General features: G+C 42.4%; 1 protein-coding gene across 3 annotated transcripts in view; it reads left to right on the top strand.

The window, feature by feature from the left end:
• Window positions 1–14,880, top strand: part of MACROH2A1 (macroH2A.1 histone) — a 53,003-nt gene that overhangs the window by 36,483 nt on the left and 1,640 nt on the right. For 2 of the 3 annotated variants that reach the window (XM_081185640.1, XM_081185641.1), the window contains exons 5-8: window positions 615–722; window positions 4,723–4,822; window positions 11,758–11,847; window positions 12,815–12,989. In XM_081185640.1, coding sequence (XP_081041766.1) covers window positions 615–722; window positions 4,723–4,822; window positions 11,758–11,847; window positions 12,815–12,989 — 473 coding nt within the window. Of the gene's footprint in view, window positions 1–614; window positions 723–4,722; window positions 4,823–6,661; window positions 6,753–11,757; window positions 11,848–12,814; window positions 12,990–14,880 lie in introns of all 3 variants that reach the window. The other variant, XM_081185642.1, reaches the window with a different exon arrangement.

Raw genomic sequence — 14,880 nt, forward strand, 5'->3', positions numbered from 1 at the left:
CCCACTGGGCCCAAAAGGTTATCCACTCCTGCTTTATACCATGATTACAAAAGCAGAATTCTTCAACAGCTTTACATGGAAACATAAGATGTTGCCTTCTTGAGCTATCTAGCTTCACTGGCAGTGGCTCACCACTCTTTCAGATAGGAATCTTTTCCCAGCCCTGCCTGGGACTGAACCTGGGACCTTCTTCATGCAAAGGAAATTTACGCAAATAAAAATATCCTTTGTTGCTTATACCTTTGGGGAAGAAACAAACATTTAGAGGAATCCAATCAAGAGTATTGTTTTAGCTATACAAGAGTCACTCAGCTGAGATGTGTCGGAGACAGATTCCCACTCGCATTGCTATATGGATGGTAAAACACATTCCATATACTAAAGCGTATGGATTACCAACACAGTGAGAAGTTTTATTTGTATCTAAAATTTGTGAATACATCTAGCATGTGTCTAGTCTAGCAGTGGGGGCTTTGCAAACTTGTCCCCTCTGTGGAGTAGCTGCAATAGAGTAGTATGCATGCACTTCATGAGCATATGATTAGTTGTGCTGCGTTGGCCTGTTTAATTGTGGATTTTACTAACTGATTGCTTGGTTGATTTTGACTGAGAAGAAACAGGGAGAAGTCAGCAAATCAGCAAGTGCTGACAGCACAACAGAAGGCACCCCGACAGATGGCTTCACCGTCCTTTCTACAAAAAGCCTATTCCTTGGGCAGAAGGTAGGTTTGTGCAATATGTTCAGTTTTTAATAGTACATAGCTAAATAGATATACAGGATTGCATCCAGTGCTTGTCCTGCCCAGAGCAGACCCACTGAAGCTAGTAAGCTGGCACACTTAGGCTTATCAATTTAATTGGGTTTACTCTGTGTAGAAGTTAGTTGGGTGCAACACACAGTATTACTTAGGAGGGACTTCCTTGCCTCTTCAATGGCTTGGCAGACACCCAACTTCCCCATTCTCCCCCACCTGCTGTGATTAACACATCTGGCCAACTATCCTCTTGGAAACAATGGAATCTTTTATATATATTTTTGAAGATTGCACTCATTAATTCTACAGTACACATAGCACCAAGTGTTATGGGGCGAGGGAGAGAAAAGGGAGGGAAAGTCCAAAAAAGATTGCTGTCTAAATATAAACAAACAGGAGAAGGAGAAGGAGAAATGAAGGTAGGAATGGATGACTATGGGCAAATGCAGCTGCACGTAATTAAAAATGTAGTTACATTCAGGGGTTAAGCCAAAGGCCTCACAGAAAATATGGGGTTTCAGTAGCAATATGAAAGGGGAGGAAGAAGTGGTAACACATAAAAGTTCAGGGAGCCATGCTAGGGAGGCAGGAAGGGGAAATGGGTAGAGTCATAAATATTCCCACTCGTGCAATGAGGCTTCCCTGCTCCTTCCCAAAATCTGCTCTGGAGGATCAGGAAAACCCCCAGAAGAGTGTGTGAGGGGAAGGGAAGGGAGAGCTACCAGGCAAGATGGAAATCTATTCACCTTAGCACTACATTGAATCCCCTCCATGGTGCCCAGCAAGAAAGCCCTGAGTGGTTGGTAGTAGTAGAGGGGAAGGAGTTGAGGACAGGGGGGAAAGGTGTAATGGGAAAGAAAAGGAGAAATGTATTGTGGACAGATGCTATAGAGAGCTTTAAAAGGGGCATCGTGGAATCAGCAAAGTAAAGAATTCTGGTGGTGGAGTTTTGGATAGATGTGAAAAGACTGACTAGCGAAGGAGAGGGAGGAATAAATAAACAAAGCTATGTGCCTAGCTAAAAAGGTTAATTGTGATAATGACTGATGCCGACATCCCTGGATGCAGGTGGTCACCAGAGGAGCACACTTAGCCTCCTAGTTGAAGGCAACAGCATGTTCTGTGATTTAAAAAGCATCTGCACATGACAGCGTACTTGTTTTAGTGAACTTGTGCTGAAAAGAAATGGCTTTGCTATATAGTCATCTATGTCTATAAGGCCCTGTTGATACGGCCCCAGTAAATTAAATTTTGGAGAAAAATGCCAGGTGGCATTGCACTAATTAATTCAGTAAATACGTTTGCGGTCTTTCATTCCAACATGCCTTACAATTTAGCTGGCATGCAATATGTGTTTTCCAAGCATAGTTGCCAGTTAATGATAATTTAGAGATTTTTGCAGGGTTGGAGGCATTTGCAGTGAGATCGCTTAACCCTTCTTCCATCTGCTGAGTCTCCTGCAAGCATCCTCCAAAGTATTTCACACACATTCGAGCTAACTCCTAATACTGGAAATGCCTGTCCAGAGGAGGAAAAATTTTTGGATAGTGATTGAAAGGAAAAATCAGTGGTGCGAGAAGGGTTAAGCAGCTCCCCTTCCCAGCCTCCTCCACAAAGGCCTATCCCTCCTGCGTTTAAAGTTAAGAGGCAAATGCAGAATTGGAAACTCTGCAATTGCCTTGTAATATCGTGTAGATCCGTTCTTATTGCATGAACCAAAACACTCTGGAAAGGTTTCAGAAACTTGATTGTATGCCTGTGTTACAGTGAGAAAATGCTTTAAAGTGGGGTGTTACATGTTCAGTTACCTAAATCACAAAATGATATGTTCCTTTTGCTGTCTTACCAGGGGTGCGCTTTCTTCTAGCTAATTATTATTTCATATTGAATAATAGTCCCTTTCCCCAGTGAAGAAAGTAGCTTGGAAGGCATGTTTATATGTGCATCTAACCTCCAAAGTCATGTTTTTCATTTGGAAATGGAGAAGGTTTAGGGATTTGCACTGAGAAATGCTAACATTTTGTATTTGTTGATATTTTGTATGTCTATTACCTGCGTGTTTTTTTGTTCTACTGAAGAAAATATTATTTTAGTATTTTGTCAAGCTTCATCCGCCACACATTAAAAACTACATTTAGTTCTAATTCTGGTTACAACAGGCTGGTTTATGAATATATTAAGAAATTGAGTCCCTTGGGAATTCTCACAAGTTAGCAACATGAAGTATCTTTATTCAATGTCTGATTTTTGCTCTCTCTCTGCCAACACCAGTTGTGCCAATGCAAGGCTCAAACAGTAGAGTATGAGAAAACATAGAAATTATTATAAGTGCATAAAGTAATTCCCATAGATTCTGTTTAAAAACAGGCCTCAGCATAATTCATTCCAATTCAGAATAAATACATATTTTACATTCGAAAACTGCAGGAATAATTATTGCACACACATCTCTGACTCCCAAGCCTGTATTCTGATTCTCCATCTGCACCAGTCCCTTCATTTCAATTGACTCCTTACTTCCACTTTGAAGGCTGGGCTGCTCCCCACAGCATGTCAATGCTTTTTGGCACTTCGTATTTTGTTTGCATTTGAAAAACGGCTATTTTATTTTTCTCACTTCGCATTGACAAAAAAATAAATTGGAATAAGTACTAATACAAGAGGGGACTTTGACAGGTGGGTGGCCCTCCCCATCTGTCAATCATGTGACTCACAATGGCTTTGTGTCAAATTTGGCCCACAAGGCAGTTCCTGATATGGATCTGGCCCATGGAGCCAAAAGGGTTCCCTGCTCCAAAGAATGTAAGGTACAAATCAGGTAGGGATTTTTAAAAGTACAAAATTGGGAGCCTATGCCACATAAACATTCCCATTTGAAGATTTAATCCTGGGAAGATTTTTTTAAAAAGGCTTCACCTGAAAGAATATTCTGAAAATACCATCAAGAAGGCACCAGGAAAGACTCTGGTAGGGAGGACATTCCATAACTGGGGGGTGCCACCACTGACAAGGCCCTCTCCCTAGCAGCCACCCACCTCACTTTACTTGGTGGGGGCTTCCCTACCAAAGTGACTCATGTGAAAGCTCTTATACTTGGTTTCCTGCAGCATCCTGCAAAGTAGAAAGGGGACATTGTCCTATTTTGGTTACCCATTTATAGAAAGTTTACCGTGCACATTGCATACTGGGTTCATTGGGGGCTTGATTCCCAGATAAGAAAGCACTGCAGCCTTAAGGTATATCCTTATTGAAATTACACACACATGCAAAACCATCCCTTCTCTTCCCTACCCACCATATGCAACAGTGAACCAAAATGTCCGTTGGTTGCACGTCATTGTAAGCAGATCAGATACATGTCGTGTAAAATGATTGCTGGTCACTTCCTGTAATTGCAGTAGCAGGTGGTGGGGTGGGATGCCACTGCTCAGGTTGGTTGCTGCTACTTATTTGGGGGCAGAGGGGGAGAGGCGAAACCAGGGTGGTGCAAACACGCCAGCAGAGAGAATCCAGCAGTCCTGCCAGCGGGTTTGCACCACACCAACCTCTCTGTTGCTTTATCCCTCTAACTCCTGGTAGGCAGTCGTGACATGACCAGTCAGAATTGAAGTCAGCGCTAGTGCCCCAACATCCACTACTGCCTGCTAGGAAGCCAGCAGAGGTGCTAGCTAGGGACCGGACATCCCAGCCTCTTGCCAGCTCATCCCCATCAGGCATCAAAGCTTGTCAAGTTAAAACTCTGACCTGACACAAGTGCTTCCTTCCCATGTACAGAGTCATGTCCGAGTCTTGAGTTTGAAGCATATTCCATTTTGTTTGTTTACCAGTTAACCTGCCATTTATTTCTGCACCTTTGTTTTGCAGTGATGCTACCCCCACCTGCGTTGCAAGTCTTACTTTTCTGCAGCTTCTCTGTGATTTCCCAACTGTCCTGTCGTTATTTCCCACCTCATGCTTTTCTTTTCAGCTGAACCTTATTCACAGTGAAATCAGTAATTTAGCCGGCTTCGAAGTGGAGGCCATTATCAATCCCACCAATGCTGACATTGACCTTAAAGATGATCTAGGTAAATGGGGAATGGGCTGCCATAACTAACAGTCACATGGAAATTATGGAATGCTCACACTACTCTCATGTAATAAATGCAAGGTTTTGAAAGCCTCAAAATACATAAAAGGGTGGATTATTATATGTGACTATTACCTCATTAACTTATTGTTCCATAATAATCGAATGTGACTGTTGGTTCTTTTGGGGATGTTTCGTATATGGATTCTTTGAGAGCTAAAATGGTTAAATATCCGTCATCAAAATAAGTAGTTTCTCCATTCTGATGATTCTTTTCATTGAAGTAGGTAGGGATAGAAACTGATAGTGAGAGATAATGACCAATATGCTCCCCTGCTTCCTTCCCTGCTTTTAATTCAATCAGCTTCTTGTTCAGTTATAAACAAAGATTATTTTAATCATACATTGTCGACACTACCTGTATTTTTAAAAAATGCTTTGCTCAAAAAGAAAGTTGTCTTGTCGTTCAAAGGACATACATTTAATAATAATAATCTCGTGGTTTTGTGGAGTAGCTCAATCTTCCCTAACCTGGTGTAGGTGTTTTAAACTACAACTCCCAACAAGCAGAGACATGTAATCCAGAACATCTGCAGGGTACTACATTGGGGAAGGGTGCAATAGCTTATATTTACCTTAATTGCTTTTAGGTCAGTATACAACACTTTGTTCTTTTTTTTAAAAAAAAAAAACCCAGACAGTTAACAACACATAAATACTAATACTTTTTTTAAAAAATAAAAATGCCAATAAATACAGCACAGACTACATTTAAAAACGAGTTGATGTCAATGACCAGTAAAGGCCTGTGTGAATAAATATATCTCCAGGAAACACTGCAGAGTTGGCACATGCCTTATTTTGCTGTGTGCAGAGGAGGAGACTACTGTTTTTAATGATTCCACAAGTTTTTAATAGTTTCTTAATGAAACAGTGAATTTGATTTTGACAACCTGGTGATTTTTCTCAATGCTAGTATGTGCATCAGTAGACAGAGGGCACAAGAAAGTTTTACTTAGACCAGTCTTCACCTAAAATATTTTGTGGTTTTTCCTTATCTTTGAAATTTAAACAAACTATCAAAGTGAAAGTGATGAACTGTTTATAAAATATTAATGAATAAACTTTATCATAACTTCAAATAACGTGGTCTTAGGCTGTAAATTAGCACACACACACGTTTCTAATTTCAGGCATGTTTTACAACAGGCACCATCCAACCAAAGTTAAGCACTTTCATAACACAATCCTATACATGTCTACTTGGAAGTAATTCCCATTGAATTCAGTGGGGCTTACGCCCAGGTAAGTGTATATAGGATTGTAGCCTTAGTCCCATTGGGGGACTTTGGGAAAATTCAGCAACTCAATATTTTCAAGAGACCCGCATAAGTCGACTGGATCATGGCTTACCCCCAATATGTCTAGGTAGTTGTGTACAGAAAAATGAAAATAATCATCAAACTGGAGAAGCTAGTTGTTTTGTTGGGCTGGATTATCCAGGTATTGGATGTTGTTACCACATTCCGTAAGATTCCAGTTTCACAGGTTTCGGCAGGGTCAAGAAAGTTGTAGCTGCTGTTGACACATGCTGAAACGCTTGCCTTGTCCTTGTCCTGTCGGTCAGCTGCTAAAGTTGATGTATTTGATACTTCTCTGCGTCCTCCTTACATTCCGCCCTTTTCTTCGCATACACCTGTACAAAGATTTTTTGGGTTTGGTTGTTATTGTTAATGGCACACATTTTGAAGCCCAAAGGTAGGATAACGAGGAAATGTAGATCCTGTTTTGGGTCTTTGACCAACATGGTTGATGCACATTTGTTTACCTGTTGTAGTTGCAAGTTGTTCAGGCTGACATTGCCACGATCGACAGTGATGCTGTCGTTCACCCGACAAACTCTGACTTCTACACCGGTGGTGAAGTAGGTAATGGAGAGTTCGGTGCTGCAGAGTTTGTATGTGTATGCATGAACCAATCAGCAGCAACAAGCTTGCCCCCTGCGGGTCGGCATTCTTTTCTCACTTCCAGCAGTCCTGCCCTGTACTGAGTAAAGTCAGGGCCAAATTGGTTAAATGCAAGATGTCTGTCCAATCAAGACCTGGACCATCACTTCGCCTCACTGGCTTTGTTTTCCTGTGCAAAGCACATTGAGGTTAATATTATGGAAGAGGGAGGAAATAGGCTCTCACTAATAACAGAATTGAGGGACGCGGGTGGCGCTGTGGTTTAAACCACAGAGCCTAGGACTTGCCGATCAGAAGGTTAGCGGTTTGAATCCCCGCAACGGGGTGAGCTCCCGTTGCTCGGTCCCTGCCCCTGCCAACCTAGCAGTTTGAAAGCATGCCAGTGCAAGTAGATAAATAGGTACCACTCTGGCGGGAAGGTAAATGGCGTTTCAGTGCACTGCTCTGGTTCGCCAGAAGCGGCTTAGTCATGCTGACCACATGACCCAGAAACTGTACGCTGGCTCCCTCGGCCAATAAAGCGAGATGAGCGTCGCAACCCCAGAGTCGGCCACGACTGGACCTAATGGTCAGGGGTCCCTTTACCTTTTTAATAACAGAATTGAAGATCTTTAAGACACATTCATCACAACTACCCATAATTATTGGGGGGGGGGTGTACAGTTCCACTGGTGTAGTCAATTTAAAGCATTCTTGAAGGCCCATTTAAACTCAATACATTTCCCACATGCTTTTTAAAACAGGTATGTAGAGGGGGTCCACAAAATACTCAAAAGATTTCTGTTTCTTGTCTCATTAGGTAGATGTCTGATTTTTCAGAAGGTACAAAAAGTACACCTTTACACATTTTTTTAGGAAGCCATCCTCACTTAACTGGCAAGCTTGCAGCTTTAGAAACCCTGCAATTTTTCATTAGCCTGCCGGGGCCTAGTTCTGATATTTCTCTTCCCACACGCTCCAAAGGCCATGTGACATGTGATCCTAACTGGCTTACACAAAATTGCACATGGAACAGCATAGGCAAAAATGCATCCTAAATAATAGGTTGTAGCTCGGCTAAGTTAGTAACGCCTATTCCCACTGAAATCAATGCGAATAGTTAGTTGTTATTTCATTGGGATCCAAATGAGACTTAGTTAGTCTAGCCAAGCCCTTCTTTTCTAAGAACTGCAAGTTTGTGTTAACCTAGCTTGCCGTACATCAGGAAATTTCCTGACATGTCCTGGTTTTCAGGTGTAAAAATGGCGTGAGGGGGAATTTCGTAATGGAAAACCCAGGTGTATGGAAACGTGATGGAAAAAGCAGCAGAAGCAGCCCAAAAAACTGAAAATCGCTATTTTGGGGTTAGGTGGCCTTCTTAAAAAAAAAAGAGGAAAAGTTCAACAATTTTTGGTGGTTTCCTAAAAAAAACAAAAAACTCAACTTTGCGGGTGTCAGGAATTTTGGTTTTTGAAATATGACAACCTATAATGTAGATATGCCTTCCTGTCAAGTCTCTAGTTGTGGGTGGGGAACCTGGGTTGTTTCATTCAGTAGCACACAATCTTCTAATTCCCTTTGACTGCTGGAAGGAAGAACAGAAGTGCACACATGCTTAGCTTCAAATGATTAACTTTTATCCATAAAGGCCTTCTAACCACATTATATTTTGGGGGAATATCGCAACAATTTTGCAGACTTGAATTTCTGCATAGCCTGTAGTCACCATTTTGCCAATGCCTGCTTTGTCAGCATGAAATAATGACTTTATTCTGTGGAAGTAACACATATATTTATGCCTGTGATGAGCAAGGAACCATTTAGCTGCAAGGTGCGAAGCTAATGTAGTGTAAAGAGTTAATACACTATTCCCATTTCTTAAGTGCAACTAACCAGCAGTGGTACAATACAGGTAGGACATGCCTCTCCAGTTTAAATGTTCCTTGTCCATTTTTAAGTAACACCATAAACAAAAATGTTTATCAGGGTTAGCAGATCTGAATAAATCATTAAAAGGTAGCCAATTTCCAATTATTTATTATAATACTTTCAACTAGTGCTTCCCCCCCCTAGAAAAACAGGCGCTCGTACTCACCTTGACGTTGTCCCAGTAAGTGCCACACTTTTTAAGCCCCCCCAAAGAGATTCCAGTACTGTGTATCCCCTGAAAAAGCACTGCTTTTAACCACTGTGGCAGTGCCATTTGACTTTTACATCTCTAATGCTAATACATATAATTGATATACGTATGCACACAGCCAAAGGTACAAGCAATTTAATGGAAGAACAAATATCTGTTCTCCTGAATGCTATTAATCAGTGTTTAAAGTCCAGTGTTTCCCAACCTTGGGCCTCCAGCTGTTTTTGGACTACAACTCCCATCATCCCTAGCTAGCAAGACCAGTGGTCAGGGATGATGGGAATTGTAGTTCAAAAACAGCTGGAGGCCCAAGGTTGGGAAACACTGGTTTAAACAACCCATAGATGGAGCTCAATAAATGCAATATTCAATAATCAAACCCAAACTTGACAAAAACCATTTAATGAAACTTAGATTAGAGCCTTCTTATAAGGCAAAACCATTCAAAATAAGGTCATACTTTACTAGAATTGTCTAGCTGCCCATTTGAGGGTAATTCAAGGTGAAGTGAACATATATATTCCTAGTAATCACTTTGCACTTGGGGAAGAGCTGCACAGAATCAATGTCTACTGGGCAGTCATTTCTGGCCAATTTAGTATTCTTTTTACAGGAATATATCCCAACATGCTTGCTAAAGGGATGTTGTTCATCTCTTCTGCTTGCCTTGGAATTGTATATTTTACAAATTCTCTGTTGGTTACCATTCCTAGAAACATTTCCATTAAGTTTGTGCTAGGAGGTTCCTTTATACTATGTTAAACCACTGGTCCATCAAGCTCAGTATAATCTACCCTGACTGGCAGTGGAGTCCAGGGTTTCAGACACAAATGTTTCCCAGCCCTACTTGGAGGTGCCAGGGATTGAACCTGGCACCCTTTGCTTGCTGTGAGCTACAGGTGTCATCTTCAGTAGCTGCAGAAGTTGTCTGCATCTTGCCCATGTGAACATATTTAAAAGAATTACTTGGACTTTCACCCTTTCCTTCCTCCAAAGAATTTAGTTCTGCTGCTGCTGTCCAGGCACTAACCAAGCTGAGGTCACCTGAAGTTTAAAAATGCCCTCAGAATGTTCTTTGGACCATTCATGATTACAACAATGAATACATTAAGGGACACGGGTGGCGCTGTGGGTTAAACCAAAGAGCCTAGGACTTGCCGATCAGAAGGTCAGCGGTTCGAATCCCCGCGACGGGGTGAGCTCCCATAGCTCGGTCCCTGCTCCTGCCAACCTAACAGTTCGAAAGCACGTCAGAGTGCAAGTAGGTAAATAGGTACCGCTCCGGCGGGAAGGTAAACGGCATTTCCGTGCACTGCTCTGGTTCGCCAGAAGAGGCTTAGTCATGCTGGCCACATGACCCGGAAGCTGTACACCGGCTCCCTCGGCCAATAAAGCGAGATGAGCGCCACGACCCCAGAGTCGTTCGCGACTGGACCTAACAGTCAGGGGTCCCTTTACCTTTAATTATCTCTTAAGAGAATACCATAAACCTCTGAGCTGAAACTCGTTCCATATTCTTTACAAAGTAGAATAAAATGAATTAATACCTTGTTAGAAGTCTGCTAAGATTAGTCTGTGTTGTCAAGCAAAACATAACACATCTTCAGTAGCGTATGCAGAAGTCTTCTTTTGAGGCACAATCCCAAATCCGAACGTATTTCACTGAGCATACAATATGTGCACTTCCATCAGAAACTGCAGTCCCCTTGTCTGTATGACTAAAGTTAATTCATTTCACAAAGTATGGCAGCATTGTGGCTTTTAATACTAACAGCCCAATCCTATGCATGTTTACTTGGGTGTAAGCCTTGCAGAGTTCAGTAGTAAGTGTGTGTAGGGTTGCAGCCTTCATACCACAGCCTGTGACCCTGAGCACATGAAAGTTCCACTGAAAGAAGCATTTTACTTCCCAAGTAAATATGTTTACAATTAGGCTGCAGGAATCAATTTGCCAAGCATCTTTCTCAATCCAGAACCCAGTGTCATTGTTTCCTTGCCTTGCTACTTGTACGACCTTTAAGCAAAATGCACTGTGGTTTGGGTGCTTATAATTAGGAAAAAAAACATTTTTTTGAGCTACTTTATATTTCTTCTGTGTTAAAGTAAAAGCTGCAAAATAAGATCTAAACCATTTAGTGGTGGACTGCCTTTGTGCAAACCTCGGGCTGTAATTGAAATTGTGCAGCTCCCTTCCTACACAAGAGCAGCTTTTGTCAAGCTTCTTTAGCTGCAGTTAAGCGATTCAGCAGAGGGATGTGTTCCCTAGAGAATCTCCTTATTACTGAGGCTCTTCCTCTTGGTTAAAGGTGGTTCAACAAGCTGGGCAGTTGTCAAGTAAAGCAGCCCGCTGCACTCACAAGACTGTTTCACTCCCGGGGGCCATCTGTTGGGGTCAGGGATGAAGATGAGGTGAGTTTCAAGTTCTTCTTATGGCAAACTTGTCTTTAAAGCAATCTGTGACAGAAAGGGGATCTCGCCCTCTAAGGGAAAAAGTTGGTGCATCGATCGAGTGGCACTGAATGAGCATGTTCTCTGGAACGTTGTCTGTTGCCTGGTGCAGACGAAGGCGCTAGGGATGTCACCGCCCTGCTGGCCGACATTGAGAATTGCATCAGAAAATACTTTCAGACAGGATGAAAATGTGTGGGAGGGTGATCTTAAAAAAAAAAAAACAACAGAGAGAAAGTGAGGGAGAGAATAGTTATTCTGGACTCGTCCCCAAAGGTTTAGATCTTACTTTGCAGTCCCCAAAATCTTTTTGCTCAGAGAAATGATGCCATGTAATTGCCTGAAGTGATGAATGCTCTCTCTTGGATGCGGAATAGTCACAACTCTATCCTTGTGCAGGGAACACTTTGGAGAAGAAAGGCGGAAAAGAATTCCTGGAGGCCGTGGTCGAACTTCGCAAAAAGAACGGGCCATTGGACACAGCTGGAGGTGCAGTTTAAATCCCTGAGATATTGGGGTGGGGGGAATGTGAGTGAAATGTCTCTCTCTATGTGTGTATCATAGACTCCCAGTTGGCCTTTGCAGAAATTAATTATGGAAGAGTTGGGTTAAACCACAGAGCCTAGGACTTGCTGATCAGAAGGTCAGCGGTTCAAATCCCCATGACGCGGCGAGCTCCTGTTGCTCAGTCCCTGCTCCTGCCAACCTAGCAGTTCGAAAGCACGTCTAAGTACAAGTAGATAAATAGGTACCGCTCCGGCGGGAAGGTAAATGGTGTTTCAGTGCGCTGCTCTGGTTTGCCAGAAGCAGCTTAGTCATGCTGGCCACATGACCTGAAAGCTGTCTGCGGACAAATGCTGGCTCCCTCGGCCTATAGAGCAAGATGAGCACCGCAACTCCAGAGTCGGTCACAACAGGACCTAATGGTCAGGGGACCCTTTACCTATACCTGTGTACATAGTTTTAACCTATCCATAGTATGTGCATTTATTCAGGATTTTATGCTCACATGTGGGAATCAGGGTTTAAAGATATTAGAAACACATGGGCACTTAGACATTGTCTAGAACAGCTTTTTCCAAACTGGTGTTTTGGACAGTAACTCCCACTGGTCCCATCCAACATTGGATGGGGCTGATGGGAGTTGTAGGCCCAAACCTTGGGAGGGCACCAGATTGAGGGAGGCTGATTATCAGCAATTGAACTTACAGAGGATGTTGTGTTGTGCCCAATTTTAAAGTTGGGGGAGGTAATTAGTTCATGTGTTTCACAACCAATGTGCTCAGATGGGAGATGACCATGGAGAACTGCCATTCACGTAGTTCCATTCAGTCCACTGGAATTTAAGGGTTAAAGTAGTAACTATATACATACTTCACTAGTTCAGTCACATTTGCATTTTTCAAAACATTGAGAAGATTGAAGTAAGCCATACTTACTTTTTTTCCCCAACCAGCTGTCGTCAGTGCAGGCCATGGGTTGCCTGCTAAGTTTGTGATCCATTGCAATAGCCCCAGTTGGGGTGCAGACAAATGCGAGGAGCTATTGGAGAAGACAGTGAAGAACTGCTTGGCTCTGGCAGATGAGAAGAAGCTGAAGTCAATTGCGTTTCCTTCTATTGGAAGTGGCAGGTAAGGCTGGCCTATCAAACAAAACCCTATCAGATTTGGGGTGGTTTTGTTTTGCTTTGGGCTTTATGCACCTTTATGTTCTGCCATCCTCTTAATCTAGCCAGGCAAAAACATTTAAGATGGGTGCAAAGCAGGGACTGTGAGAGATGTGGGTGTGGCTGGGGAGGGCGTGTGTCTTGAGAATCCTGAGTCCAGATAGATTCCATGAGGGAAAATACTTGTTGGACCATCTCTGCTACTGGTGACTTCTTCCAGAGTTGAAGGCAGGTGGCAGGTATGTTTTGCTGCGTGCTCCTTGTTAAAAAGTAATGTGTGAATGATAGATGTCAACTTTCCACAACATGCTGAGCTCTGGATCTTTTGGGATACCTCTCTCGTCACCCCTGGCCACTATCTGTGCTGGTTGGGGATAGTAGAAGTGGCAATCAAAAATAACTAGCTTGGGGGAAAGCTGGTTTTTCAGGAGAGTGCTTCTTTCCCTTCCCTCCAGTCTCCCTCCCAGTAAGCAGCAGTGGAAGAAAGCTAGTTTTGCATTCATCCACTCCAGAACTGTGAAAGCATTTTCCAAACACTCTGTTCCTGCCCACTTTCAAGACTGGCTGGTCCGTCTTGGAAGTGCAGGCTGAAAGAGCTTTTTCACTTTAGGCAGGAGCCAAAATAACAATATTGAAAGTAGATGGCAAATATTACACAAAACACATTTGAAGAGGCACTGCAATCTGAAAAATGGCATACTGTTTGCTTGATGGGTGGTGCCAACACTAGTGTTTTTTCAAGGGAATAGGCTACTTTTCAAAGGTTGGCTCATCTTAGCGTAGGATGTTGTCTTATACTGAGTCAGACCATTAGCCCATTAGCTCAGCAATGCAGCTGTTTAGGGTTTCAGTCGGGACATGCCAAACCCTACCTAGAGATGCCAAGGTTTGAACCAGGGATCTACATAGAAAGCAGATGCTCTCCCATTGAATTACGGCCCTTCCTGTCATTGGCTCCTTCACAGAGCTGTTTTGACCAAATTCTATCAAGTGCAGAGGGGCATGAAGGTCTCGACTTTAAAACAATAGGAAAAGGAGACAATGTTTAGTAGAACTACATTGTGTGTGATGGAAGAGAAGTTTAATATTTAAATGAGAGAGGTCACTTTCAATGACAAGTGCGTTCCTTCAAAGCATGGCATGCCCATCTTGCTATTTCAGTTTACAAGTTTTAGGAAGTAACAAACCTATTTGTAAACAGGAACAGTTTCTAAGGCTAGCATTTTCTCTCTGAGCCAGCACACGTTCTGGGACAGGCATCTGTCAAGCAGACACTCCTCATTAAACCTTCATAAACAGCCCCATTCATGTTTATGACTGGAAAATGGGTTTACATGGGCATGAGATAGATCGATATTCCCTTTTCAACAGGATAGTGGGAGGATTAGACCATTTATAGCAGTCAGTCTGCCAGATGCTGTAATATACTAGAGCTAACTTATCTAGACCAAATGTGTAAGAGATCTCTGGAAAAAATAGTTGTAAAGTTCTGTATACCAGAACTAAAAAATAATTACTATGGGTAGTTCAGATTTCAACATCAGACCTTCTTTTAGTGCAAAATTTCAGCATTAAATAATATCTGGTTTCCATTTTAGTGTCTGTCTCCCCCAAACCACCACCCCAAAACCCTGCAATACCCTATCCCAATCATACATTGACACAACTATGGCTGTTCGCCCATAACCACATACACACATCTCTGTACGAATGAGAAGCACCTCTGTAAAACTGTAACATGAGCCTGCCTTATTGAGATACCCCTATTAGGACAACCAAGAATTCATTTTTCTCCTAGAATATGCAAATACAGGTTGAAATGGTTCAGAGGTAATCTAACGAAGCTTGAGTTAAAA

This window comes from Podarcis bocagei (genome assembly GCF_964188305.1).
Source record: "Podarcis bocagei genome assembly, chromosome: 2".
NCBI classification, from domain to species: domain Eukaryota; kingdom Metazoa; phylum Chordata; class Lepidosauria; order Squamata; family Lacertidae; genus Podarcis; species Podarcis bocagei.